The 25,114-nt window shown below is 49.3% G+C and overlaps 1 protein-coding gene and 1 long non-coding RNA gene across 2 annotated transcripts in view; one reads left to right on the top strand and one right to left on the bottom strand.

Annotated features, from left to right (window-relative positions):
* LOC139028070 (uncharacterized) overlaps positions 1 to 25,114 on the top strand; it is a 181,785-nt gene that overhangs the window by 1,835 nt on the left and 154,836 nt on the right. The window lies entirely within an intron of this gene.
* The window catches only part of LOC111966806 (histone-lysine N-methyltransferase 2D-like), a 51,891-nt gene that overhangs the window by 5,904 nt on the left and 20,873 nt on the right, over positions 1 to 25,114 (bottom strand). Inside the window, 24 exon segments of the mRNA XM_023991745.2 lie at positions 1,408 to 1,693; positions 3,666 to 3,796; positions 4,060 to 4,196; positions 4,415 to 5,837; positions 9,944 to 10,080; positions 10,386 to 10,518; positions 10,779 to 10,903; positions 11,112 to 11,284; positions 11,695 to 11,776; positions 12,020 to 12,164; positions 13,177 to 13,341; positions 13,578 to 13,721; positions 14,561 to 17,722; positions 17,834 to 18,066; positions 18,248 to 18,314; positions 18,465 to 18,676; positions 18,775 to 20,507; positions 20,690 to 20,793; positions 21,091 to 21,258; positions 21,423 to 23,120; positions 23,350 to 23,474; positions 23,683 to 23,991; positions 24,270 to 24,443; positions 24,607 to 24,907. Coding sequence (XP_023847513.2) covers positions 1,408 to 1,693; positions 3,666 to 3,796; positions 4,060 to 4,196; positions 4,415 to 5,837; positions 9,944 to 10,080; positions 10,386 to 10,518; positions 10,779 to 10,903; positions 11,112 to 11,284; positions 11,695 to 11,776; positions 12,020 to 12,164; positions 13,177 to 13,341; positions 13,578 to 13,721; positions 14,561 to 17,722; positions 17,834 to 18,066; positions 18,248 to 18,314; positions 18,465 to 18,676; positions 18,775 to 20,507; positions 20,690 to 20,793; positions 21,091 to 21,258; positions 21,423 to 23,120; positions 23,350 to 23,474; positions 23,683 to 23,991; positions 24,270 to 24,443; positions 24,607 to 24,907 — 11,367 coding nt within the window.

Below are 25,114 nucleotides of genomic sequence, written 5' to 3'. Positions count from 1 at the left end.
CTACTACTACTAGTCGACTACTACTAGTCTACTACTACTAGTCGACTACTACTAGTCGACTACTACCTAGACTACTACTACTAAGTCAACTACCTAGACTCCTACTACTAGTCAACTACCTAGACTACTACTACTAGTCAACTACCTAGACTACTACTACTAGTCAACTACCTAGACTACTACTACTAGTCAACTACCTAGACACTACTATTCAACTACTACTACTACCCTAGACTACTACTACTAGTCGACTACCTAGTCAACTACTACTAGTCGACTACCTAGACTACTACTACTGTCGACTACTACTAGTCGACTACTATAGTCGACTACCTAGACTACTACTATCGACTACTATGACTACTACTACTAGTCACTACTAGACTACTACTACTACGTCAACTACTAGACTATACTACTAGTCACTCCTAGACTACTACTACTAGTAACTACTAGACTACTACTACTAGTCAACTACCTAGACTACTACTACTAGTCAACTACCTAGACTACTACTACTAGTCAACTACCTAGACTACTACTACTAGTCAACTACCTAGACTACTACTACTAGTCAACTACCTAGACTACTACTACTAGTCAACTACCTAGACTACTACTCAGTCAACTACCTAGACTACTACTACGATCAACTACTAGATACTACTACTAGTCAACTACCTAGACTACTACTACTAGTCAACTACCTAGACTACTACTACTAGTCAACTACCTAGACTACTACTCTAGTCACTACCTAGACTACTAACTAGTCAACTACCTAGACTAACTACTAGTCAACTACCTAGACTACTACGTCAACTACCTAGACTACACAGTCAACTACCTAGACTACTACTAGTACACTACCTAGACTACTACTAGTCAACTACTAGACTACTACTAGACTACTACCAAGACTACTACCTAGACTCTACTAGTCAACTACCTAGACTACTACTAGACTACTACTAGACTACTACTAGACTACTACCAGACTACTACCTAGACTACTACTAGACTACTACTAGACTAACTACTAAGACTACTACCAGAACTACTATACTCCTAGACTACTACTCAGTCAACTACCTAGACTACTACCAGTCAACTACCTAGACTACTACAGTCAACTACCTAGACTACTACCTAGTCAACTACCTAGACTACTACTAGTCAACTACCTAGACTACACTTAGTCAACTACCCTAGACTACTACTAGTCAACCTACAGCAACTACCTAAGACTACTACTAGTCAACTACCTAGACTACTACTAGTCAACTACCTAGACTACTACTAGTCAACTACCTAGACTACTACCAGACTACTACCTAGACTACTACTAGTCAACTACCTAGACTACTACTAGTCAACTACCTAGACTACTATTCAAGAGCCACCCACCTGTTCCTCATAGATCTTCTCGCGGCGGTTGGCCACCTCGTTGCGGATGATGGTTCCTATATACTCGATGACCATGGTGTGTTTGTCCAGGTCCTTGGCAGCGTACAGCCCCAGGCCCTGGATTTGGGACCGGGCCAGATAGACATTATTCTTCCACTCTGTCTTCAGACGCCGGTACTGGGAGGACTTGGAGTGGACAAACTGCTTGCTGTAGGGGGTGTTGATCTCGCCGGTGAAGGTGCTCTGGTAGGCCTTGGACATGGACGTACTGTTCAGGGTGTGAGGCCTAAGAGAGAGAGACACAGAACTAGATCAGAGTCAGTCTGCACAGTCATCATGTCAATCATTCAGTTTAGACTTGTTAGTTTACTACTAGTTTCACTGCTCAGTATGACAACATTTGATGAAACACATTATGAGGGGGTGTGGTATATGGCCAATGTACCACGGCTAAGGGCTGTTCTTAGGCACGACACAACGCGGGGTATATACCACAAACCCCCAAGGTGCCTTAATGCTATTATAAACTGGTTACCAACGTACAGTGCATTCGGAAAGTATTCAGACCCTTTAACTTTTTCCACATTTTGTTACGTTACAGGCTCATTCTAAAATGGATTAACATTCATCTCCTCTCGTCAATCTAAAACACAATACCCCAAAATGACAAAGCAAAAACTGGTTTTTAGGAATTYTTCCAAATGTATTACAGATGAAAAACTGAAATATCACATTCACATAAGTATTCAGACCCTTTACTCAGTACTTTGTTGAATCACCTTTGGCAGTGATTACAGCCTGGAGTCTTCTTGGGTATGACACCACAAGCTTGGCACATCTGTATTTGGGGAGGTTCTCCCATTCTTCTCTGCAGATCCTCTCAAGCTCTGTCAGGTTGGATGGGGAGCATTGCTGCACAGCTATTTTCAGATCTCTCCAGAGATGTTCGATTGGGTTCAAGTCCAGGCTCTGGCTGGGCCACTCAAGGACATTGAGACTTGTCCCGGAGCCACTCCTGCGTTGTCTTGGCTGTGTGCTTAGGGTCGTTGTCCTGTTGGACAGGACACCCCAGTCCTGAGCACTCTGGAGCAGGTTTTCTTCAAGGATCTCTCTGTACTTTGCATTCATCTTTCCCTCGATCCTGACTAGTCTCCCAGTCCCTGCCGCTGAAAAACATCCCCACAGCATGATGCTGCCACCACCATGCTTCACCGTAGGGATGGTGCCAGGTTTCCTCCAGACGTGACACTTGGCATTCAAGCCAAGAGTTCAATCTTGGTTTCATCAGACCAAAGAATCTTGTTTCTCATGGTCTGAGAGTCCTTTAGTAGCCTTTTGGACAACTCCAAGCGGGCTGTCATGTGTCTTTTACTGAGGAGTGGCTTCCGTCTGGCCACTCTACCATAAAGGCCTGATTGAGTGCTCCACAGGGGAGCTCTGTCAGAGTGACCATCGGGGTTTTGGTCACCTACCTGATCTAGGAAGGGTCTATGTGGTTCCAAACTTCTTCCATTTAAGAATGATGGAGCCCACTGTATTCTTGGGGACCTTCAATACTGCAGAAATGTTTTGGTACCCTTCCCCAGATCTTTTCCTCGACACAATCCTGTCTCWGAGCGCTAAAGACAATTCCTTCAACGTCACGGCTTGGTTTTTGCTCTGACATGCACTGTCAACTGTGGGACCTTATATAGACAGGTGTGTTCCTTTCCAAATCATGTCCAATCAATTKAATTTACCACAGGTRGACTCCAGTCAAGCAATAGAAACATCAAGGATGATCAATGGAAACAGGAKGCACYTGAGCTCAATTCCGAGTCTCATAGCAAAGGGTCTGAATACTTATGTAAATAAGGTACCTTTATTTTTWATAAATTTGCAAAAAAAACATTTTGCTTTGTCATTATGGGGTATTGTGTGTGAACTGATGATAATTTTTGATCCATTTTAGAATAAGGCTGTAACGTAACAAAATGGGGGAAAGGGGAAGAGGTCTAAATACTTGCTGAATGCACTGTAATTAGAACAGTAAAAATACATGTTTTGTCCTACCCGCGGTATAAGGTCTGATATACCACGGCTTTCGGCCAATCAGCATTCAGGGCGACCCAGTTGATAATAAAACTATTACTATAGATCTATTTGGAATACTATATTGCAGTCTTATCTCTTGCAGTGCAAGAGGATCTTGATCATACCTGCAGTTTCTCTCTACAGTACAATAACAATATCTGTGGAGGACTATACTGCATTCTTACCTCTTGCAGTGTGTGAGGATCTTGGGTTCGGAGCGGGCGCAGCCAGTGGGGTTGATCATGAGGGGCAGCTCCATCAGAGGGTGGCGACCATAACGGAACACATAGTTCTGGCAGTTCTCCACTCCAGGCAACTGATAATGTAACACACAGGATGTTAGTGAAGTTAACAATKAAATAACATTGTCTATCTCTCAAATGAAACCTTATTTCCTCTACAGTGCACTACTGTTAACCAGAGTCATGGTGACTCTGGCCGAAAGGACTCAAAGTAGGGCACTGTATGGCTTAATAGGGTGACATTGGAGACACAAACATTGATATTATGGAAACAAATGAGAGCAGAGGGGAAAAACAAAACGCGATGCCGATGCTGCTTTCCCAAAGGACTTCTTACCGACTCAGTGATGCGCAGCACGGCGTGGACAGTGAGGCCGTACATCTCCTCTGCCTTCACGTGATCAGTAAACAGTTTCAGCATGGCAGACTCTTCTCTCAGCTTAGCTACAGACTGAACCACTCTGTCCCAGATACCTAGAGGAAACACAGGACATGGATACGGACCAGATTAGTAAATAGCAGAGATGGAGTCAATTCCATTTAAATTACAGAAATGGCTGGGATTGCAATTCAATTCTGAATTAATGGTAATTTAGACATATTAACCTGAACTGTTGTCAGTTCTGTGACTACACATTTCAACACAGAGGGGCAGCCAGAGCAGGGTGTGGGGACAGACTTTGAGAATGTACCTTCTGGGCTGGTGTCGCGGTAGTGCAGGTCCTCCTGTCCATGCTCCAGCACCCGTACCTCGAACAGCGGCCTTCCCTCCATCTCGCTGATACGACAACGATAYCGACACCGGCGGTTAGGCACCCGTGTGCTCCAGTAGATCCTGGTAGCCTCAAAGCCCACAGGGAAGATGGCGGTCGGGGAGTGGAAGGCTTGCATCTGAGATGGCAGCAGCTGACCTACGGCGTGGAAGATGAGGCCCCCAACGCGGAACAGGTGGATGCGGTCGCCGCGTTGTAAGATACTGGCGATCTGCTTGACCTCGTCTCTCTCGATGTAAACGCGTCGGAACACGGCAAAGCCCGTCAGCTCCTCCTCGCTGGGTCCTTTCAGTTTGTGTTGGGTGCACAGCATGGTCTTGTCCCTGAAGAACATGCAGCGGGCCCGGATGCCGCAGGTGAAGTGGTATACGTTGGGGCAGCGCAGGCGGTTGCAGCTGTTGGTAGCACCAGTCTTCTGGCAGCAGGCACAGCGGGTGCGGAGACCGCGCCTCAACGCCATTTCTACATTCATCAGCGCGCCTCCCTGCGTCTCGTACACCTCCGTGCTCCACAGGGCGCAGTTGAGATGAACCCACAGGTCCACATCGATGTTGAGGAGCCTGGCGGGGCCGTCCGTGGCGCCATCGCCCTCCTCGTGGCAGAAGCAGCACTTGCGTTTGTCCCGGGGCAGCTTGTCAGGCCTCAGGGTGATGCGGAGACGCTCCATGAGCTCTGAGACCCCGCGGCTGCTCTCCTTCTTGGAGCCTCCTTTACGGATGGTGATGACGATCTGGAGACGCTTCCAGCGGAGGCCCTTCCACTTTTTCACCTTGGGCCGGACCACCATCTCCTCAGGGTCGGGAGAGAGGGGCCTGCTACGGTGTTTGACCTTGGGGGAGATCACCTCCAGGCTAGGGGTTGGGGAGGTGGGGATGTCCTGGGGCTGGGGGGCTGGCTGGTCAGCAGGCTTGGCATCATAGTCTGCCTCACCACTAGCATCAGGAGGAGGAAGGATGGCCTCAGCATCAGGCTCCATTTTGATCTGAACAGTGGTGGTGGAAGGCTCTGTTTTGACCTGAATGGTGGTGGTGGCAGGCTCTGTTTTGACCTGAATGGTGGTCTGAGCATGGCTGGAGGGAGCTTGAGAGGGAGATGCTGGCTGAGAGGGATAGGCTGGCTGGGTGGTGGAGGGGGAGGCTGGCTGGGTGGTGGAGGGGGAAGCTGGCTGGGTTGGAGGCTCAGTCTCAGGCTCACTAGTAAGAGCAGGGGCAGGAGGTGGAGGAGAAGGAGAGGAGGGCGGAGAGTCTTCAACAGGGATGACGGGAAGGTGGCGTACATCCAGGTCAGACACGTTAGTTGTATAACAGTGCTGAACCGGTTTGTCCTCCTGCTCCGGCAACTCCTGAGAGAGAAATGAAAGTGTTTTTAGGGATCATCTCCAGGTCACTGACAAAAAGAAAGCCATGTGCAAAGGTCTCCAGCTAACCTGACTAATAGTAATTGATTGGATTTACAGTGGCTTTTTTCCTATTTTGTTGCCTTACAACCTGGATTTTGTATCATTTGATTTACACAACATGCCTACCACTTTGAAGGCAAAATATTTTTTTATTTTGAAAACAAAAAATAAGACAAAAAAACTGAAAACTTGAGCGTACATAGCTATTCACCCTCCCAAAGTCAATACTTTGTAGAGCCACCTTTTGCAGCAATTACAGCTGCAAGTATCTTGGGGTGTCTCTCTCTCTATAAGCTTGGCACATCTTTCCACTGTGATTTTTGCCCATTCCTCAAGGCAAAACTTCTCCAGCTCCTTCAAGTTGGATGGGTTCCGCTGGTGTACAGCAATATTTAAGTCATAGCACAGATTCTCAATTGGATTGAGGTCTGGGCGTTGACCAGGCCATTCCAAGAAATTGAAATGTTTCCCCTTAAACCACTCGAGTGTTGCTTTAGCAGTATGCTTAGGGTCATTGTCCTGCTAGAAGGTGAACCGCCGTCCCAGTCTCAAATCTCTGGAAGACTGAAACAGGTTTCCCTCAAGAACTTCCCTGTATTTAGCACCATCAATCATTCCTTCAATTCTGACCAGTTTCCCAGTCCCTACCGATGAAAAACATCCCCARAGCATGATGCTGCCAACAGGTTGCTTCACTGTGGGGATGGTGTTCTCGGGGTGATGAGGTGTTGGGTTTGAGCCAGACATAGCATTTTCCTTGATGGCCAAAAAGCTCAATTTTAGTCTCATCTGACCAGACTACCTTCTTCCATATGTTTGGGGAGCCTCCCACATGCCGTTTGTCCAACACCAAACGTGTTTGCCTATTTTTTCTTTAACAATGGCTTTTTTCTGGCCACTCTTCCGTAAAGCCCAGCTCTGTGGAGTGTACGGCTTAAAGTGGTCCTATGGACAGATACTCCAAACTCTGCTGTGGAGCTTTGCAGCTCCTTCAGGGTTATCTTTGGTCTCTTTGTTGCCTCTCTGATTAATGCCCTCCTTGCCTGGTCCGTGAGTTTTGGTGGGCGGCCAACTCTTGGCAGGTTTGTTGTGGTGCCATATTCTTTCCATGTTTTAAATAATGGATTTAACGGTGGTCTGTGGGATGTTCAGTTTCTGATAATTTTTTTATAACCAAACCCTGATCTGTACTTCTCCACAACTTTGTTCCTGACCTGTTTGGAGAGCTACTTGGTCTTCATGGTGCCGCTTGCTTGGTGGTGTTGCAGACTCTGGGGCCTTTCAGAACAGGTGTATATATACACTGAGATCATATGACACTTAAATGAAGTCCACCTGTGTGTAATCTAACTAATTATGTGACTTCTGAAGGTAACTGGTTGCACCAGATCTTATTTAGGCACTTCATAGCAAAGGGGTGAACACATATGCACGCACCACTTTTCCTTTTATTTATTTTTTTAAACAAGTAATTTTTTTCATTTCACTTCACCAATTTGGACTATTTTGTGTATGTCCATTACATGAAATCCAAATAAAAATCCCTTTAAAATTACAGGTTGTAATGCAACAAAATAGGAAAAAACGCCAAGAGGGATGAATACTTTTGCAAGGCACTGTATATAGCTATTTCCAGATGCTCAAAGGATTTGACATAAGGGATAAAGGGTCATTTTCTGAATGTTAAGTATAGACAAGCACAGATTTATATGAGCATACTATTAAAAACTTGAGCTAAAATATAATGATAATTATAAACTGGGTGGTTCAAGCCCTGAATGCTGATTGGCTGACAGCAGTGGTATATCAGACCATATACCACAGGTATGACAACACATTTTTACTGTTCTAATTATGTTGGTAACCAGTTTATAATAGCAATAAGGCCAGCCCTTAGCCGTGGTATATTGGCCATATACCACACCCCCTCTGGCCTTGTTGTTTAAATATAGCTACATCATAAATATACAGGTTATATCATAGGGAGACTGTACAGGGATGTGATCAGGATAAGGATGTTGGCGTAGAGTTAGGTCTGCAGACTAAGTTGTCCTGAGTCTGCACAACACTGCCAGGACCTAGAATCAATGGAGACAAGTTTTTTAATTCTATATCTCTTGACACATTCATGAAAATAGTCATGGCCTCTAAATCTTGAAGTTGCATACTGGACCCAATTCCAAATAAACTACTGAAAGAGCTGCTTCCTGTGCTTGGCCCTCCTACGTTGAACATAGCAAACGGCTCCCAATACACCAGATGTGTACCAAACTCACTAAAAGAGGCAATAATAAATTTCTCTTGAAAAAGCCAAACCTTGACCCAGAAAATGTAAAAACACTAAAATCGGCCTATATCGTATCTCCCATTCCTCTCAAACATTTTTGAAAAAGCTGTTGCGCAGTAACTCACTGCCTTCCTGAAGACAAATAATGTATACGAAACGCTTCAACRGTCTGGTTTTAGACTCCATCATAGCACTGAGACTGCATTCGTGAAGGTGGTAAATTACCTTTTAATGGCGTCAGACCAAGGCTCTGCATCTGTCCTCGTGCACCTAGACCTTAGWGCTGYTTTTGACACCATCAATCACCACATTCTTTTGGAGAGATTGGAAACYCTAATTGGTATACACGGACAAGTTCTTGCCTGGTTTAGATCTGATCAGTCGGGAAAGATATCAGTTCGTCTCTCTGGATGGTATGTCCTCTGACAAATCAATTGTAAATGTCGGTGTTCCTCAAGGTTCCGTTTTAGGACCACTATTGTTTTCACTATATATTTTAACTCTTGGTGATGTCATTCGGAAACATAATGTTAACTTTCACTGCTATGTGGACGATACACAGCTGTACATTTCGATGAAACACGGTGAAGCCCCAAAATTGCCTACCGTGGAAGTCTGTGTTTCAGACATAAGGAAGTGGATGGCGGTAAAAGTTTTACTTTTAAACTCGGACAATTTAAACGGACTCTATTACGAGGGCTGAGTCACTGGCTTACTAGTGCTCTTCCATGCCGTCCCTAGGAGGGGTGCGTCACTGACGTGATCTTCCTGTCCGGGTTGGCGCCCCCTTGGGCTCGTGATCTTCGTGGGCTTTACTCAACCTTGTCTCAGTGTAGTAGGTTGGTGGTCTGTTGATATCCCTCTAGTGGTGAGGGGGCTGTGCTTTGGTAAAGTGGGTGCGGTTATATCCTGCCTGGTTGGCCCTGTCCGGGGATATCAGATGRGGCCACAGTGTCTCCCGACCCCTCCTGTCTCAGCCTCCAGTATTTATGCTGCAATAGTTCATGTGTCAGGGGGCAAGGGTCAGTCTGTTATATCTGGTGTAATTCTCCTATCTTATCTGGTGTCCTGTGTGAATTTAAGTATGCTCCCTCTAATTCTCTCTCTCCCCCTCTCCTCCTGGAGGACCTGAGCCCTAGGACCATGCCTCAGGACTACCTGGCATGATGACTCCTTGCTGTCCCCAGTCCGTCTGGTCGTGCTGCTGCTCCAGTTTCAACTGTTCTGCCTGCGGCTATAGAACCCTGACCTGTTCACCGGATGTGCTACCTGTCCCGGACCTGCTGTTTTCTAATCTCTCTACCGCACCTGCTGTCTCGAACTCTGAATACTCGGCTATGAAAAACCAACTGACATTTACTCCTGAGGTGCTGACCTGTTGCCCCCTCTACAACCACTGTGATAATTATTATTTGACCCTGCTGGTCATCTATGGACATTTGAACATCTTGGCCATGTTCTGTTATCTCCACCCAGCACAGCCAGAAGAGGACTGGCCACTCCTCAGAGCCTGGTTCCTCTCTAGGTTTCTTCCTAGGTTCCTGACTTTCTAGGGAGTTTTCCCTAGCCACCGCTCTTCTACATCTACATTGCTTGCTGTTTGGGGTTTTAGGCTGGGTTTCTGTATAACACTGTATAGCTTTATAAATACATGTGATTGATTGATTCTCTTATAATGGAGAATAAATATAAAAAAGTAGGCCTTTCTGATTAATCAGGAAATATCACATTCCTGAAATAAATAGAATGCAGTGGGRCGTACCTGTTTGATGAGTGAGAGGATGTCCACCTGTTTCTTCAGAGTGCAGCCTGGCAGAGAAATATCAAACTGTCTCAGCCACTCTGCATTCTGGCTGGGTGAACTACCTTCTATACCACCAGTCTTCACACACAGGGCACCTGAGGGGAGACTTCACTGTTACCATGATTGGTTTTATCAATAAATGTATATGACAATTTTATGTTCTGTTTCTGCAATAMATTTATCTAGCTAACCATGTTCTCAAAAGTAAGACGGGGTAAATTCAACCTGGAGAAACTTTAAAAACCCAGGCACAGATCTAGGATCAGCTTATCCTCCTCGCTAAACCTTAGGTTTCTGGTTAGATCAGTATTTAGTAGGTAACAACATTGTATCTATATTCTATTTGTGACTTTCTAAGTGTGAAGATAAATATAATACAAGTCAGCTGGAGGTCCAGTACCTGGTTGTACGGGTTCTTTCCCTGGTCCYGAGGCTCCTGCCCTGCCTGGGCTGGGAGAGAAAGCTACCTCATAGGAACCAGGCATCCGTATGTGCAGCAGCTGAGCCACCACCACCATCACATGGTTCAGATTCTAGAGAAATATACGTCAACCAATCAATCAAAATCTTGGTTGTTTTCAATGAGACACAGTTCATGGTTCAGTTCAGACAGGAGATAGCCTGGTCCCACATCGGTTTGTGTCATATTGCCCAACATGACGCAACAATTACCATAGGAGTTGGTAAGACAGCACAAACTGATCTGGGACCAGTCTAGATAGGAGAGGGGTTGAAGTGAAAATGAGAGTGGGTCGGAAAGGGGTGTAAGGATGGAAGGGGGTTAGCTCAGTACCTTGGCTGCAGCGGAGGACAGTGATAAGGTCACAGCAACCTCGTTGCTCTTGGCTTTGTCCCAGGGGTTGGTTGTAGACACCGCCTTGCCATCAGCTGCTTCAAACGGCTTGTTCTCTGGAAACACTGGACAAGGACAGAAAAAAGGTGACGTAGACTGGCAAGACAGAGGGAATTCAGAAGTTATTTCAGAAGTGATAGTCCAAATATTCGTTTTTTTATGTACATTTTAAAGTATTTTAGTTATTGAGCAATGCTCTTAGATGCTCAAGAACCACTTACAATAAGTGCATTTTCAACAAGTATATTTTTTATGCCTGTATAGTGGTCCTACCAGGGATGGCAGTGCGGGGGATGAGTGGTATGGTAGGGGAGATGGTTCTCTCCGTCTCCTCCTCTTTGGGTTCTCGGAAGCGAGGGAAGCGTAGCGCCTCGTCACCTAAGTCACACTCAGGAGAGGATGCTGGGACGATACTATCTGGACCRCTGTCCTCATCACTTTCCATCCTGAAAGATGCAGGTCATGTCTGAGATTAACCTCATACTAAATAACTACTCATTATTATTGGAGTACTTCTTTAGTATTGAGAGCAAAATTGATGCTCTCCATCCTGGAAAATACAGTTGGTCAGTCTGAAGGCCACACTGGGTAATATAATGGGAGGTAATATACATGGCAGAGAAGTAGAGTAGGATGGTCGTCCTCAAAATATTGAGGAAAAGTTTAAAACAGTAACAGCAATGTGATCCCAATAAAAGCATGTCATCCCATTGGCTTAGGCTATTTAAAAAGTTATTTTTCTCAAATGTATTTTCACCCATCCTCCTCCAAAACGCTTTAAATCACTAACACAGCCGTCACTGATACAGTACATGTCACGCAGAGACGCAGGATTCAGACAGGCTCCGTATCATACCTGATGTCCTCGTTCTGGTTGTGAGGTGGGGTGGGGAGCGCTGCTAAAATATCCACACTCTTCACCTCCTCAGTCACAGAATCTACAGACAAATTATAGAGATACAACTGTTAACATACTGTTCAGCTGCTCATCAAGTCAGACTGCACTCTACAAAATCCTTACATTGTACACATCCGGCTCAAAGGACCACGAAATTGCTGAGGGTTTTAGATTACACAATTCACTACCTGAATTTTGGGGTGGCTGTACAAAACCCTACAGACGTTCAGAAGGGAGACTAAGTGTGATTTTATTTTTAATAAAAATAAAAGCCTCTTCTTACCCATAGTGTCCTCTGTGTTCTCTGTTTCCTGTTCCTCAGTCAGCTCCTCCACAGCTGTAGCCCCGTTGAGCAATTTGTGCTGCACCGAGGGGGGTGGTGTGGGGGGCAGGGAAGACGGGGGTGTCGGTGGATTACTAAGGTTACTCTGTTAGGATATAGGGTTAGCCAAGGTTACACAGTTGACAGTGGGATAATTGAGAGCAATAAAAGTGCATGAAGTCATATGCACATCTTCTTAAACTTAGTTGCTGGGCGAGTGAATATATACTGAACAAAAATAGAAACGCAACATGTAAAGTGTAAGTCCCATGTTTTATGAGCTGAAATACAGGATCCCAGAAATGTGTCATATTTCTCTCAAATTTGGTGCACAAATTTGTTTACATCCCCGTTAGTGAGCATTTCTCCTTTGCCAAGATAATCCATGCACCTGAGAGCTGTGGCATATGAAGAAGCTGATTAAACAGCATGATCATTCCACAGGTGCACCTTGTGCTGGGGACCATAACAGGCCACACTAAAATCTGCAGTTGTGTCACACAACACAATGCCAAAGATGTCTTAAGTTGAGGGAGCATGCAATTGGCATGCAGACTGCAGGAATGTCCACCAGAGCTGTTGCCAGAKAATTGAATGTTCATTTCTCTGCCATAAGCCACCTCCAACATCATTTTAGAGAATTTGGCAGTACATCCAACAGGCCTCACAATCGCAGACCACGCGTAACCACGCCAGCCCAGTACCTCCACAACCAGCTTCTTCACCTGCAGGATGGTCTGAGACCAGCCTCCAAGGACAGCTGATGAAACGGAGGAGTATGTCTGTCTGTAATAAAGCCCTTTTGTGGGGAAAAACTCATTCTGATTGGCTGGGCCTAGCTCCCCAGTGGTAGGGACCTCCCAGGCCCAGCCATGTGCTCTGCCCCTGCCAAGTCATGTGAAATCCATTGATTAGGGTCTAATGAATTTATTTAAATTGACTGATTTCCTTTTATAAAATGTAACTCAGTAAAATCGTTGAAATTGCTGCATTTTGCTTTTATAGTTTTGTTCAGTATACACACTAATACTCCTGCATCAAGAGCAATATGTAGCTGGAAATTTGGACCACAACAGTAAGTCCATGCTGTACACATCAGGTTGCTTAACGGAACATACCTTGGTGAGCAGCTGAGAGTAGTAGTCTGGGATGTTGCCCAGTAACGCATTTCCAAAGGAGCCCTTGAGCTGGGCCTTGCCGTTGGCTGGGCTGCTGCCGAAGGGGGCGAACAGGTCCAGACTGGCAGTGATGGAGGGCTCCATCAGGGGAAGGAGAGAAAGACCCTGGAAGAAAAGAATGACAAAATTGTTACGTTTTTGTCACAGCAACAAAACAAGCCACATTACGAAATGACTGTCAACAGTGGCATCCTACCAAACATGCACTGTGTAAATAAAGTGATTTTCATCACACATTAATTGAAGAAAAGAAAAACCGAAAACATTCAAATCAATGTTTCAGTTACACCCTTTCATTAAATTCAAGTGTCACACTACGTTTCAGTGAGACAAGGTGTCACCTGTTTCAGTTGTTTCATCAGGGCCTCAGTGCTCTTCCCAACCTCCTCTTTCTTCTTCTTACGGGACTGGGGCGCTCGTTCTCCAGGCTTGTTGGACCGCTTTGCCTTGGCAACAGGAGCCCTCTTTGTGATGGACTGCAGATCCTGTGACAAACAAGAGCAATGAAGCAAGGAATTAAGATCATTCCATTTGAGAGGACTACTACCATAAAAAAATACAATTTCTAAAACATTCTAAAAGCCCTATTTGCACGGGACTCGTATTACTATAGAACGTCTTATGTAATTACTACCCCAGCATGTCTGTTTTTCCAGTCGACTAATCTGACGGGATTAGTTTTACCAAACTGCCCCCTGTAAATTTGTTTGTTTTTTCTCATTCAAAATTGACCGTTATGATGGAAGCCTGGAGGCTGTTCTAGGTGTGAAGATATTTCAACTTGTCTAGGGATAGCCTTACATTGGCTTTCAGTTCAAAGAAAGTCAAAACAATATCAATAAAAACCATGAACTGCATTGAGACATTTAATTAACTAACATAGTTGGCAATTCATCAATTCATTGGCACAAATTCATCCACTTCAACTTTTAAAAGAGAAGTAGATCTGTAGGCATCCATAGCACTTTTATTTCAGCATCAATTTGTTCCCATGTTCTTACCCAAACTGTGTGCAACACCGGTTAAACTCAAATATCCCTCAAAACACAGGGACGGGATAAGGACCTTGGAGTTTGATTAAAAACAATAGCATTTTTKGGGAATAATAACCTCCATGCCAAGTAAAAATGACTGACATGGCAGATTCTGACCGGACAAAATGTACAGATGTGGTCTTTTGTGAACGTAATTACATTACCCGACCTCCCCCAGTAAAACTAATCCTGTCCAATTAGGGCTTAGGTCTATTTCTATGACTAGTACCTACTAGTTTTCAACATGGAGAAGAAAGACATCTGTAATGGACAGGATATATCCAACTCACCTCCATATTGCGTGGAGTCCCCTGTAGTTTCTGCTCCAGCATGGCCAGCTTGCTGTTGATGTGTCCGTTTATCTCGTTGTGGATGCCGTCAGAGGGCCTCTGAGCGGCCAGCTGCAGATTCTTGGTCCTCAGGAGCTTCTGCAGTAGCTGTTGTCCTGTCTCAGTCCTGGGGACGTGGGCTCCAGGGTCCCCTCCTAGTCCAGGACCATTGTTACCAAACCCTCCAACCGGCTCCCCAGTCACCTCCCTTTTGATGGCCCCAGAGTGAGGACCACTACTTCCTTCCCCGTCACAGGTCAACTCCCTGGGCTCCTGTTTGATGTTCTGTAGGGTCATCTTACATAGAGTTCCCTCTCTGGAGCCTGGTGGAGGTTGAGGACCACCCTGGTTCACTGAGCACTGTTGTGGATGCTGTTGGCTCTTCGGTCCACTCTCACCCTTCTGAGGCGAAAGCCTATTCGGGGGGACTTGGCTCTGGGTTGTGTCGCCACTTTCGGCCTTAAGCCCAGGGTAGTCCAGGGGACTCTTGGATGCTCCAGGCGACCTGAGAGGAGAGGGCTTTATCTGACTGTAAGGACTACCTTTCCCAGCTGCCCCGTCGGTTACAGACGGAGAGGCAACGTGGGTGGAGTGTGGCGTGCCTGGGGTAGCTGGGCTCATGCCTGCTTCCTGTTTCTGGATTGAGGATCCTGCAGGGGAGCCTGCGTGGGAGGGAGAGCCCTGGAAGCGTTTTTGAGCCATGTGGAGCTGTTGTTGCTGGTGTTGCATGACTTGGTTTGGGTTGGGTTGACGCATCCCCAAACCCTGTGTCATGGCATGCCGCTGGGGGTCTCCTGGGGAGTTGGCCAGGGGCTGATGGGGAGACATGGGCCTGATCTGGCAGCCTTGGGGGGGCCCACCACGTACCTGACCCACGGGGGAGCGAGTCATGGGCAGCTGGCCTCTCATCTGGTGTTGTTGGGCCTGTTGCTGCATCATCTGCTGCTGTTGGACACTCAAGGCGTACTGAGGCGAGGCTCCTGGCTGCTGCTGTTGGACTACAGGTCCCATGATCCCTTGCTGCTGCATCTGAGGAGTCACCACGCCCGGTGGTTGGCCGGGGGCTATCATCCCTGGTTGTTGCGGGGAGCCCAATCCCCCTGGTTTCCCCAGAGCTCCTCCATAGTGCATCTGCTGGGCCTCCAGACCTCCAGGCATTCTCTGGACCTGTCCCACCTGCTGCCCTAGACCAGGGGGCCCCTGGGGCCTCATCTGCCCTGACTGTCCCTGACACACCTGGAGCCTCATCATCTGGCCCGGTTGTTGTTGCTGCAGTTGGAGCTGGCGCTGTTGGACCATGGCCTGGATGTGCTGGATCTGCTGGTTGGGGGTGAGGTGTCGGAGCTGGGGGTTCTGGGCTATGATAGCCTGGATGTTGACTGGTGTGCGTATCTGACCAGGTGGACCTCCAGGCCTCTGGCCAGGCATCATGACCTGCTGCTGGGCTCTAAGCATGCCCATCATGGCCTGCTGCTTCTGCTGCTGGGCCTGCTGTGCCATGAGGGCCTGTTGCTGGGGACTAGGGTGGCCTGGCATACCAGGGACAGGCTGAGGCTGACCAGGGTGGTTCTGTTGACCTATCACATTCTGCATCTGGCCCATACTGTCATGTTGTTGTTGCTGTTGTCCAATTGTGTCTTGGGCTTTCTGCATAAGATTATGTTGTTGTAATTGTTGTTGTCGTTGTTGCTGTTGTTGTTGCTGTTGTTGGGCCATGAAACACATCTGCTGTCCTTCCTGCTTGACGGTGACCAAACCAGACTTTGAGGGATCAGCATTGAGGGAACTCTGTCGCTGTAGAGAGGTTTGTTGATGAAGCTGCTGTTGCTGCTGCTGTTGTACTTGGGGGTGCATGCCAGCCTGTTGGTAAACTGCTTGCTGTTGAAGTCCAGCTTGAGTATTTTGAGGAGGTTGTTGTTGTTGCTGTAATGCCGGTTGCTGCTGCTGCTGGGCCATGTACTGCTGCTGTTGTCCTACTGCTGCCTGTTGCTCTCCAGAAGCCCCTGGTTGGGTCATCTGGCCCAGGATTGAAGGTCCAGGTCCACCCTGCTGTGGAGGGGTCCTAGAGATAGGACTAAGAATGCCACCCTCCCCCTGCTGCAGCCCCTCAGCTGGTTGAGGGGTGACACGAGTGCTCCCCCCTGCTGAAGCTGGAGAAGAGCCCATTTGACCTGGGGTGGCAGGTTGAGAGAGTCCTCCATGGGAGTCTTGAGACTGGTTGGGTTGGCTGATGAAGCCCTGTGGTGGTGGTTGAATGAGCTGTTGTTGTGCCACTTGTTGCTGCTGCTGTAGCTTCAGTTGCTGCTGCGCCAACATGCGCTGAGCCAGGATTTGTTGTTGTTGAGGTGTGAGCTGGGCCTGGCCAGGTCCTCTGAGTCCGTGGAGCTGAGGGGATCCCACTACTCCCTGCTCACCCATCATGACCTGAGGTCTCTGTTGCTGCTGTATACCTGTCTGGGCCCCCGTCATGCCTAAAGGCTGGTTCATAGGCTGCCCTCCCATCAGGGTCTGAGGTGGCTGGGGCACAGCCTGGCCTGGTACTGTAACCTGGGGCAACATGGCCTGGTTGGGCATCATTCCCTGTTGGAGGTTTGGTTGTTGACCCATCAGAGGGTTACCCATGATGCCTGGCTGTGATTGTGGCAACATACCTGCTTGGCCACCTGGATGTAGTATGGGCTGCTGGCCTTGCATCATCGCCTGTTGTTGCTGCTGCTGTTGTAATTTCTGAATCATCTGCATCCTGTGTTGTCTCTCCTGGAGAAGTCTTGGGTCTGCTCCTTGGACTCCTCCTGGACCCTGGGGGAAGAACGCTGCAGGTGGACCACCAGGAGGACCAGGGGGTCTAACTCCCAGAGTTSCAAGGTGCTGGCCTCCTCCTAGGAACTGCTGCCCCTGTGGGGGTATTCTGACGGGCATACCTCCCTGGGGCGGGATTCCTGGAGGTTGGCTCATCACAGGAGCCCCTTGCTGGCCCATCATCTGCCCAGGCATCTTGGAGAGACTGTGGGGTCCCTGGGTAGAGGGCCCTGGGGCCAGGAGACCAGAGCACTGCTGGTGCTGCTGCTGCTTGCTTCTGTACTCTGCAATCAGGTTGGTGTGTTCCTTCTGCTGCTTTCGTACCTGAAACACAACAAGAGATACGGGTTAACAGGTGCCTAATACCATCTTAAGACTGGAAACATGAGGGTGGGTGGATGGAGAGGGTAAGGATTTTCAGAGTTTCTTCCCCACCTGGTCCAGCTGTTTCTGGATCTTGCTTTGCTCCTCAGTGACCAGCTTGAGCTTCTCTGCATCAGCCTCGGCGAACTCGCGGCCTGCCTTCTTGGCAGTGCGCTGCTTGGCACACAGAGCCTTGCGGGACTTGCGGTGAGCTCCGATCTGCTCCTCCAGGAACTTCAGCTGCATCTGCAGCAGCTGCTGGGTGTGCAGGAGCCACTCTTCATACTGGTGCTGCTCTGCATCGTCTGGTAGGGAGAACAGGGGGTGATTAGTTGACCAATTCAAATCAGGTTGGCTTGTACTGGACTACATCAAATATGTGCAATGGCTGGGGGTACTCAAGGAGAGGTTTGGGAAACACTGGACTACATCAACTAACTGAAATACATTTAAGTATTATAAAGATTAAACATTTGTAGAACTTACTGATGATCCCTTGTACAAACTGGGGAGGGTTGGGTCTTGATTGTGTTGGGTCACTGCATTCCCCTTCCTAAAAATAAAAAGTAGTCAAAATATATCAAATCCGCTAAACGAATCAAGTGATTGTGTTATGAAGATCCCATAGCAATTGATCTGCTTTACAAAATAAATATTGTGAACACATACTGTCCTGGTTATGTTTGGACAAGTGACACTGTACCTTAGATGGGCCAGATGTGAGTTGACCCTGAGTGTCTCCTGTTCCTGGTGCTGAAGCTAGTCTCTGGGCCAACAGAGAGACCTGTTGCCTGTTGATGCCAGAGGGAACCCCCATTGGGTCCTGTGCCAAAACTCTCTTGATGCCCTTCAGTGCCACCATCTTCGCCTTGGCGATGGGATCCATGATGTCGTCCGTCACAAACTTGTCTAGATCTGTGAGCAAGCAGAAACACCAAATATATGAAAGCAAAGCGTCATGATTCAAACAAGAGTCATGATTCAAACAATCTCAAGAACTTCTATGTATTTACCTTTATCAGGGAAGAAGTTATTAGCCAGAGCTGACTGTTTGACCATCTGCTGCGGCTGAGGGTTGAGTCCTGGGTGAATGCCTCCTGGCTGCCCAACCCTCATCACTCCTTGTTGCTGAGCCATGGCAGCCATGTGCTGCGGCGCTATCCCGGGTTGTCCCATGAGCCTTTGCTGCTGCAAAAGGTGTGGAGGGCGTGGCACCATACCTGGCAGTCCCATCATGCTCTGGGGTGAGGGGCAGTGGTGCTGGGGCAGCATGATATGTCCAGGACCCCCCTGGGGGTTGGGGTGGCCTCCCATCACCCCCTGGTGGAGGGAGCTGAGCTGCTGCTGTTGCTGCTGTTTCTGCAGCTCCTTCTTCTCGTGCTCCAGCAGGTCCTGGATCAGCAAGGGAAGCTCGCTGGCTTCAAGGGAGCTCTCGACTTTGTCTAGATCCACGGCAGGGGAGTGCTGTCCCCCTCCGTCGGGCAGCTCCAGGGGGTCCTCCCCCAGGGAGGATAATGAATCAGCCGGACCCGGCAGAGGGTATGGGAGCCCTCCTAACCGCACGGAGCTCAGTGAAGCACCCTGGTTCTCTGGTTGAGTGGAGGGTTTGTTTGTTTGAAGGAGCATGGAGACAGCATCTCCCATCTCATCCTTCACCACAGCTTGGCCTGGCTCCAGCTTTATCCTGGAGATGCCGGCAGACTCAGAGGAGGAAGGATGGAGAGTTGAGGAGGACATGGAACCCCCTGTGTTTGGTGTTAGGTTTTGCTCAACTTTTGGTTTCTGTTCCACTTTGTTGTCCTGAGCCCCAGAGGTACCTGGAGTTTCACCCTCTGCTTCCACCAACCGCAGCTGGTCCGAGAACACATCCTTGGGGTCCCCTTGGTCCAGCTCGGGGTCCGTATAAGCCAGCAGGTCAAACTCGTCACTGTTGAGTAAGTCATCTAGGTGCGGGTCTGTGGTTTCCAGGTTGTCAAGATTACCCAGGTCATCGTCACCCTTATCAGGGTCTAGATCCAGAGCCAGGTCATCCTCATCTTCCACTCCTCCATCCCCGGGGGCATCTCCTAGCCCTTTGGGGGCAAACGGGTCCTCCAGGTCGTGCTCGGGAAGATCAACACTAGATTCCCCTGGAGCTCCAGCCTGGGTCTCTGTGGAGGTCTGGTGCTGCTGCCCAGAGTGAGAGCTGAGAGTGTTCGGGGTCTGAGGAGTGCCTGTCTGGGATTGGAGATGGGGTTGTTGTTGCTGCTGCGAAGAGCCAGTGCTCTGCTGTGGCATTAATAGACCCATACTACCCTGCTGTAGCCCCAGCCGTGAGTCTCTGACCCCATCTGTCTGAGGGTCCATACCCTGAGGCACTGGATGCTGAACAAACTGGCTGGGGGCCATTTCCTGCTGCTGGGGGATGTAGAGGCAGGGCCGTTGCTGGGGCCCTCGTTGGGGAATCTGGGGCCCCAGGGGCAGCCTCTGGGAGTTGTGCCTTAGCTCGATGAACTGTGGTGGGGGTCCTCCGGGGTCCATGCCTGGCTGCATGGGTTCCCCTCCAGGGCCAGGCACCAGGCCACGGGGGTTAGCCATACCCTGCTGCATGGCCTGCTGGATGTTGAGGGGAGCGTTGAGGTGGTGCCTGGGGCCCACACCCTCCATGCCAGGCTGAGGGAAGTGACGGGGACCTGGGCCCTGCTGCCACTGCCCAGGGAACTGAGGACGACCATACATGCCTTGGTGGTTGGGTGGCCCTGGTTGTCTACAAAAGACAAATACAGACAACAAATGCAAAACATGTACAGCAAGCTAATGAGACTAAGTATTGTGCACAAAGGTTATCTTTGCTGAAAACAACTCCTGATGGCATTTATTTCAATGTACAACTATGTGTGCATTTAAGAAATAGACGTAAGAATGGGGGGGGGGGGTTTGAGTGCATACCTGAGCTGGTTGGGGTCCATCATAGCAGGGGTTCCTGGGGGTGGCAAACGGCCACAATCCATCTTCCCTGCCAATGTTGCCTGGCCACCAGCAGCAGCACGGTCCTATTGGGACAAACAGCAAGGGCCTACTATTCAATTCTATTACAACTTTATCAATCCCCTCAAGGGCAATTTAAATAAAATACTAAGAAACCGCTGAGAATCACCAGCCAAACGGAGACATTACCACGGTCATATTCAGTAGGGCAAAACGTAGAAAACATTTTTGAAATGGAAACCAAAAGTGTGTTCTTATTGTACAGGTTTACGTAGTACCTCCCCAGTTCCACTTAGATTCAAAACATTTTGAGCCTGACCCAAGTTGATGTCGGACATGTTGTTCGACATATTATAGCGTACCTGTGGGTAGGGTGGTGGAGCACGGCGGGCTTTGTCGTGCTGATAGGCTGCCATGTCTCCTCCAGGCCAACAGGGGGCAGCACTGCTGGCTGCTGCAGCCTCTTTCTCTTGCCGGATTGAGTTTCGCTGCATCTGCTGTCGGATCAACAACTCCCTCAGTTTCTGTCGCTATCAGAGGAAGAAACACCAGTCAGAGGTTATATCAGGCCTAAGAATGACAATAAGGGACAATTATTGATCTTATGATGTTGAAGGACTCTTAGAAGATTAGCCCCATAGTCATAGTGGAATAAATGAAATCCTAGTTAAAGCAAAGCAAATAGAACATGTACCTGTCTCTGCTTCTCCAGCTCAGAGGGGCTGAGGTCCAGTAGTGAAGGATCTTGAACCGCTGACATGTCAGGCATCTCCTGGGCGCCGGACATAGTCCCCTGGGGTTGAGGTGCATCCGGGGGTTGGGGGGCTGTGGGGTCCTGCTGGGGAGGCATCCTGGAGTGGAAGTTGGCACCCATGGCCTGAGTCTGGGGCTGTTGCTGCTGCTGGAGCTGCTGTTGTTGCTGCTGCTGCTGCTGCTGCTGCTGCTGCTGCTGCTGCTGCTGCTGGAGGAGTTGTTGCTGTTGCTGGGCCATCTGATAGGCCATGTTGGGGCCCCGGCTGAACCCAGAGGGCTTCCCAGAGAGAGGGTCCCCGACAGGGGTGGAGGACGGGGTGAGTGAAAGAGGCTGGTTGGGGTGAGGTGAGCCTCTAAAACTGGGGGTGCCCTCGGGAGCAGCAGAGGTGGGCCGGGGGGGCTTGTGCAAAGCAGAAAAGGGGTCCCTGGACTGGGGGCACGGGGGGGGCTGGGAGTAGGGGTCAGGCGACTGGAAGCGCGAGTTGGATGCCGGGGACTGGACAGAGAATGCATCGTTGGAGAGGGCTCCAGGAGTGAGGGGGGACTGGGAGCTGCCTTGTGACTGGGGGCTGGAGGGGACCCTGGGGCAGGACTCCTGCTGAGTCTGGGGGTGCCTCTGCTGGGGGAGGGGGGAGCAGCTGTCCCCAGACAATGGCCTTGGGGTGAGGGGAGGCTGGGCATAGGGGTCCTGGAACGGGGTGGAAGGGGACTGGCGGTAGCCCTCAGAGGGGTGGTTGGGTGAGGCTCCGGGATGGAGTACCACCCCACCCTCTCCTTGGTGCATCCGTGGTGTCATGGGAGCCTTAAACAAGCCATCCCCAGAGTCCAGCATCCCTGCAGGGGAGCCCGTGTTACTCAGGTCCTGGCGTCCCGTGGAGGARGAGCGGGGAGAGGGTCCCCCGCTCATATCAGCCCTGTACTGCCCATGTCCCATCCCAGAAGGCGAGGACACCTGGGAGGGGGAGGAACCGTATTCTGGACGCCCCATCCCCTGCTGCTGGCCTCGGAACGGGTCTCCATAGTGGGTGGTGTGGGGCGGGGAGAAGAGAGGGGAGTCCCCAGGCCCTCCACCCCTGGACCGAGGGCTTTCTGGGGGGCCTAGGTGCTCCTGAGAGCCCTGCTGTGACTGGGGCAGGTGACACTGGATCTGTTGTTGTGGCCTGAAAAATGGGTCCACCTGCTGGGCCCGCCGGGGAGTCCCTGGGTGCATGTCGAAGGGGCCGAGGCTGGCCGGCCGTCCCTGAAGAGGGCCCTGCGGGCCAGGATGGGGGTAACCTGAGGAAGAAGCCTGGCCCAGCATGGGGCTGGAGGCGGCCTGATGGGAGGAGTATGGTGTGGAGGGGTGGGAGTGGTGAGAGGGGTGGGGGGACTGGGGAGGCTGCTTGGCAAAGGGATCTGTCCTCATATCTGCCGATGCCGAGCTTGGGGTCTTGAGAGGACCGTCGGGGAAGAAAACGGAAGAGGAACCCGAGTCGGGGTGGAAGGGGAAGGGGCTCTCTGCCGAGCTGGGCTGGGAGGGGTTGGAGACAGAACCTGAGGGCGGCGGGATCTGGAGGTGCAGGCTTGGACGTTCACCTTTGACCCGAACACCACCATCATCCTCTGTCTTGATGGGCCGACACACCTGGCTCTCTGCCTGCTGTATAAGAGAAGAGACAGTTAGAGAAAGGCAAGGAGACTGTATGTAGACATCCTTACAGTGACAAACGTCTGCTTTGGGCTGGTTTCCTGGACCCAGATTAAGTCTTGAAGTGGATTAAAAGCATTGTCATTGGAAATTCCAAACATATTTTTTTAGTTCAGGGGTGGGCTTGATCTGGATCAAGGAAGCTGGCCCTATGAATCAATGCTCTGGCCTAAACTCTCACCTTCTGTGCCTTGTTGATCCGCTGAGCTGCTCTGTTGTCTTTGGCCTTTTGCAGAAAAGGAACCTTGTCAGCAGCTGAAATCTTCCTCCAGATCTTCATGATCTGTTTACAGCGACTGGACCAGTCTGTCAGGGAGGAGAGAGGATCACAATATACATTATTTATATTCCAGTCAACTGAAGTCAAAACATTTGATATTTGGTTCATTTTCAGCGATAACAAAAGTTTGTTTCATTAGAACTCTGGAAGCACCATCTCTTTCAGAGCAAACAAATACATCAAAACTAGAATATTCCACGTTTTCATAGTATTTTATTTTGACTCTTAACTCACCTGGGTAGTCCCGTCTGAGAGTGGGGAAGTTTGTGTTTGCGTAGAGTACAGGGGAGATGGTGGACATCTCTCCTAGCTCCTCGTCCTTCTCCCAGCGCTGGAGGCTGCGCTGGTTATAGGACAGCCCGTCTCCATCTGCATCGGTCGGGGTAGGAGGGGTGGAGGGGGTGGCTGGGGTGGAGGGGTTGGCCCACGGGCTCTCCTCTCCACCATCTGGACTGAACAGGCCACCCCTTTCCCGCATGTCAAAGAAGGGAGACTGAGAAAGTCCAGGGAAGGAGTCCATCATACCAGCGGAGGGCAGGGATCCTGAAAGAGATCAGCTTGTATGAAAGACATGTCCTGTTTTACCATGACCTTTGAACGGCCATGAGCGGTTCCTGAACATAAAGGGTCCTTTACAACAACAAACTATTGCTCCATATAGCATCACACTGTTCGCCTTTTCTAGTCATTTCTCTAAGTCAGATGTCTAAGTTCAACATCACACTCATTTCTAATTCCTCTAAAAGTGCGCTCTCTAGGTATGATAGTGTGAAAGGGTATCGATTCCCCCTAGCAGCGCTCAGGTCTGTACCACTCACTACCTGTGAGAAGGCTCCTCTGTGGCAGACTGCTGCAGTTCATCTCCCCCTTTCCTCCCTCTAGGATGGGCCTCATGCTGCTCTGTAGGGACCCTCCTAGAGACACTCCCTCTGATGACCCCAGGACCTTCCTGAAGAACTGCTCAGAGTCCTGACTCTCCATGCCCTCAGGAAGTCCTGGGAGAGAGAAAAAACACGTGTAGGACAGTGGGCAAAAACATCCACCAAGACCAAATTGATAACATGTCAAAACACAATTCCTGTAAGTTAGTAGAAAAGAAAGTCTTGAAGTGTCAATTTTATTAAAATTGGCAACATTTTAGCATCTCTGATCTCTTACCTTCATTTTTCTCCTTTTCGGAGCCTTGAGGATCCGTTGAGCCCTGATCTTTGACAGCTGAAGACAGCACTGATCCCTCGACCTGAGCCTGTGATCCCTCACCCTCCTCCTGCTTCAGGTGCATCCCAGCCCCCATCGCTCGCCCCCGGACCTCCACTGTGTCAGGAGCGGTGGGTCTGGCCCCCCGTGCGTGAGGCAGTGGAGGACGTAGGAGACCCATGGCCCCATGATGTCTCTGTCCTGGGGTAACCAGGAGAGCCTTTTTACTTAGGTCCATCAGTTGTTTCCCAAAGAATGCTTCCTACACACACATAGACAGAGAGAGAATGATGATGTTAGCCTATATGGAGTTGAATGGTCACTAGACATTCTGGGCTGGTTTCCCAGACACAGATTAAGTCTAGCCTTGGACTAAGAAGCAACTTAATTTGAGAATCTCAATTGAGCATGCTTTGTAGTCCATTAGGCTAAATTTGTATCCGGGAAACTGGTCCTTTAGGTTGCCATA

Source organism: Salvelinus sp. IW2-2015, linkage group LG7 (genome assembly GCF_002910315.2).
Source record: "Salvelinus sp. IW2-2015 linkage group LG7, ASM291031v2, whole genome shotgun sequence".
Lineage (NCBI taxonomy): Eukaryota > Metazoa > Chordata > Actinopteri > Salmoniformes > Salmonidae > Salvelinus > Salvelinus sp. IW2-2015.
The sequence above is the reverse complement of the archived record's forward strand: the minus strand, read 5'-3'. Positions and strand labels throughout refer to the sequence as shown.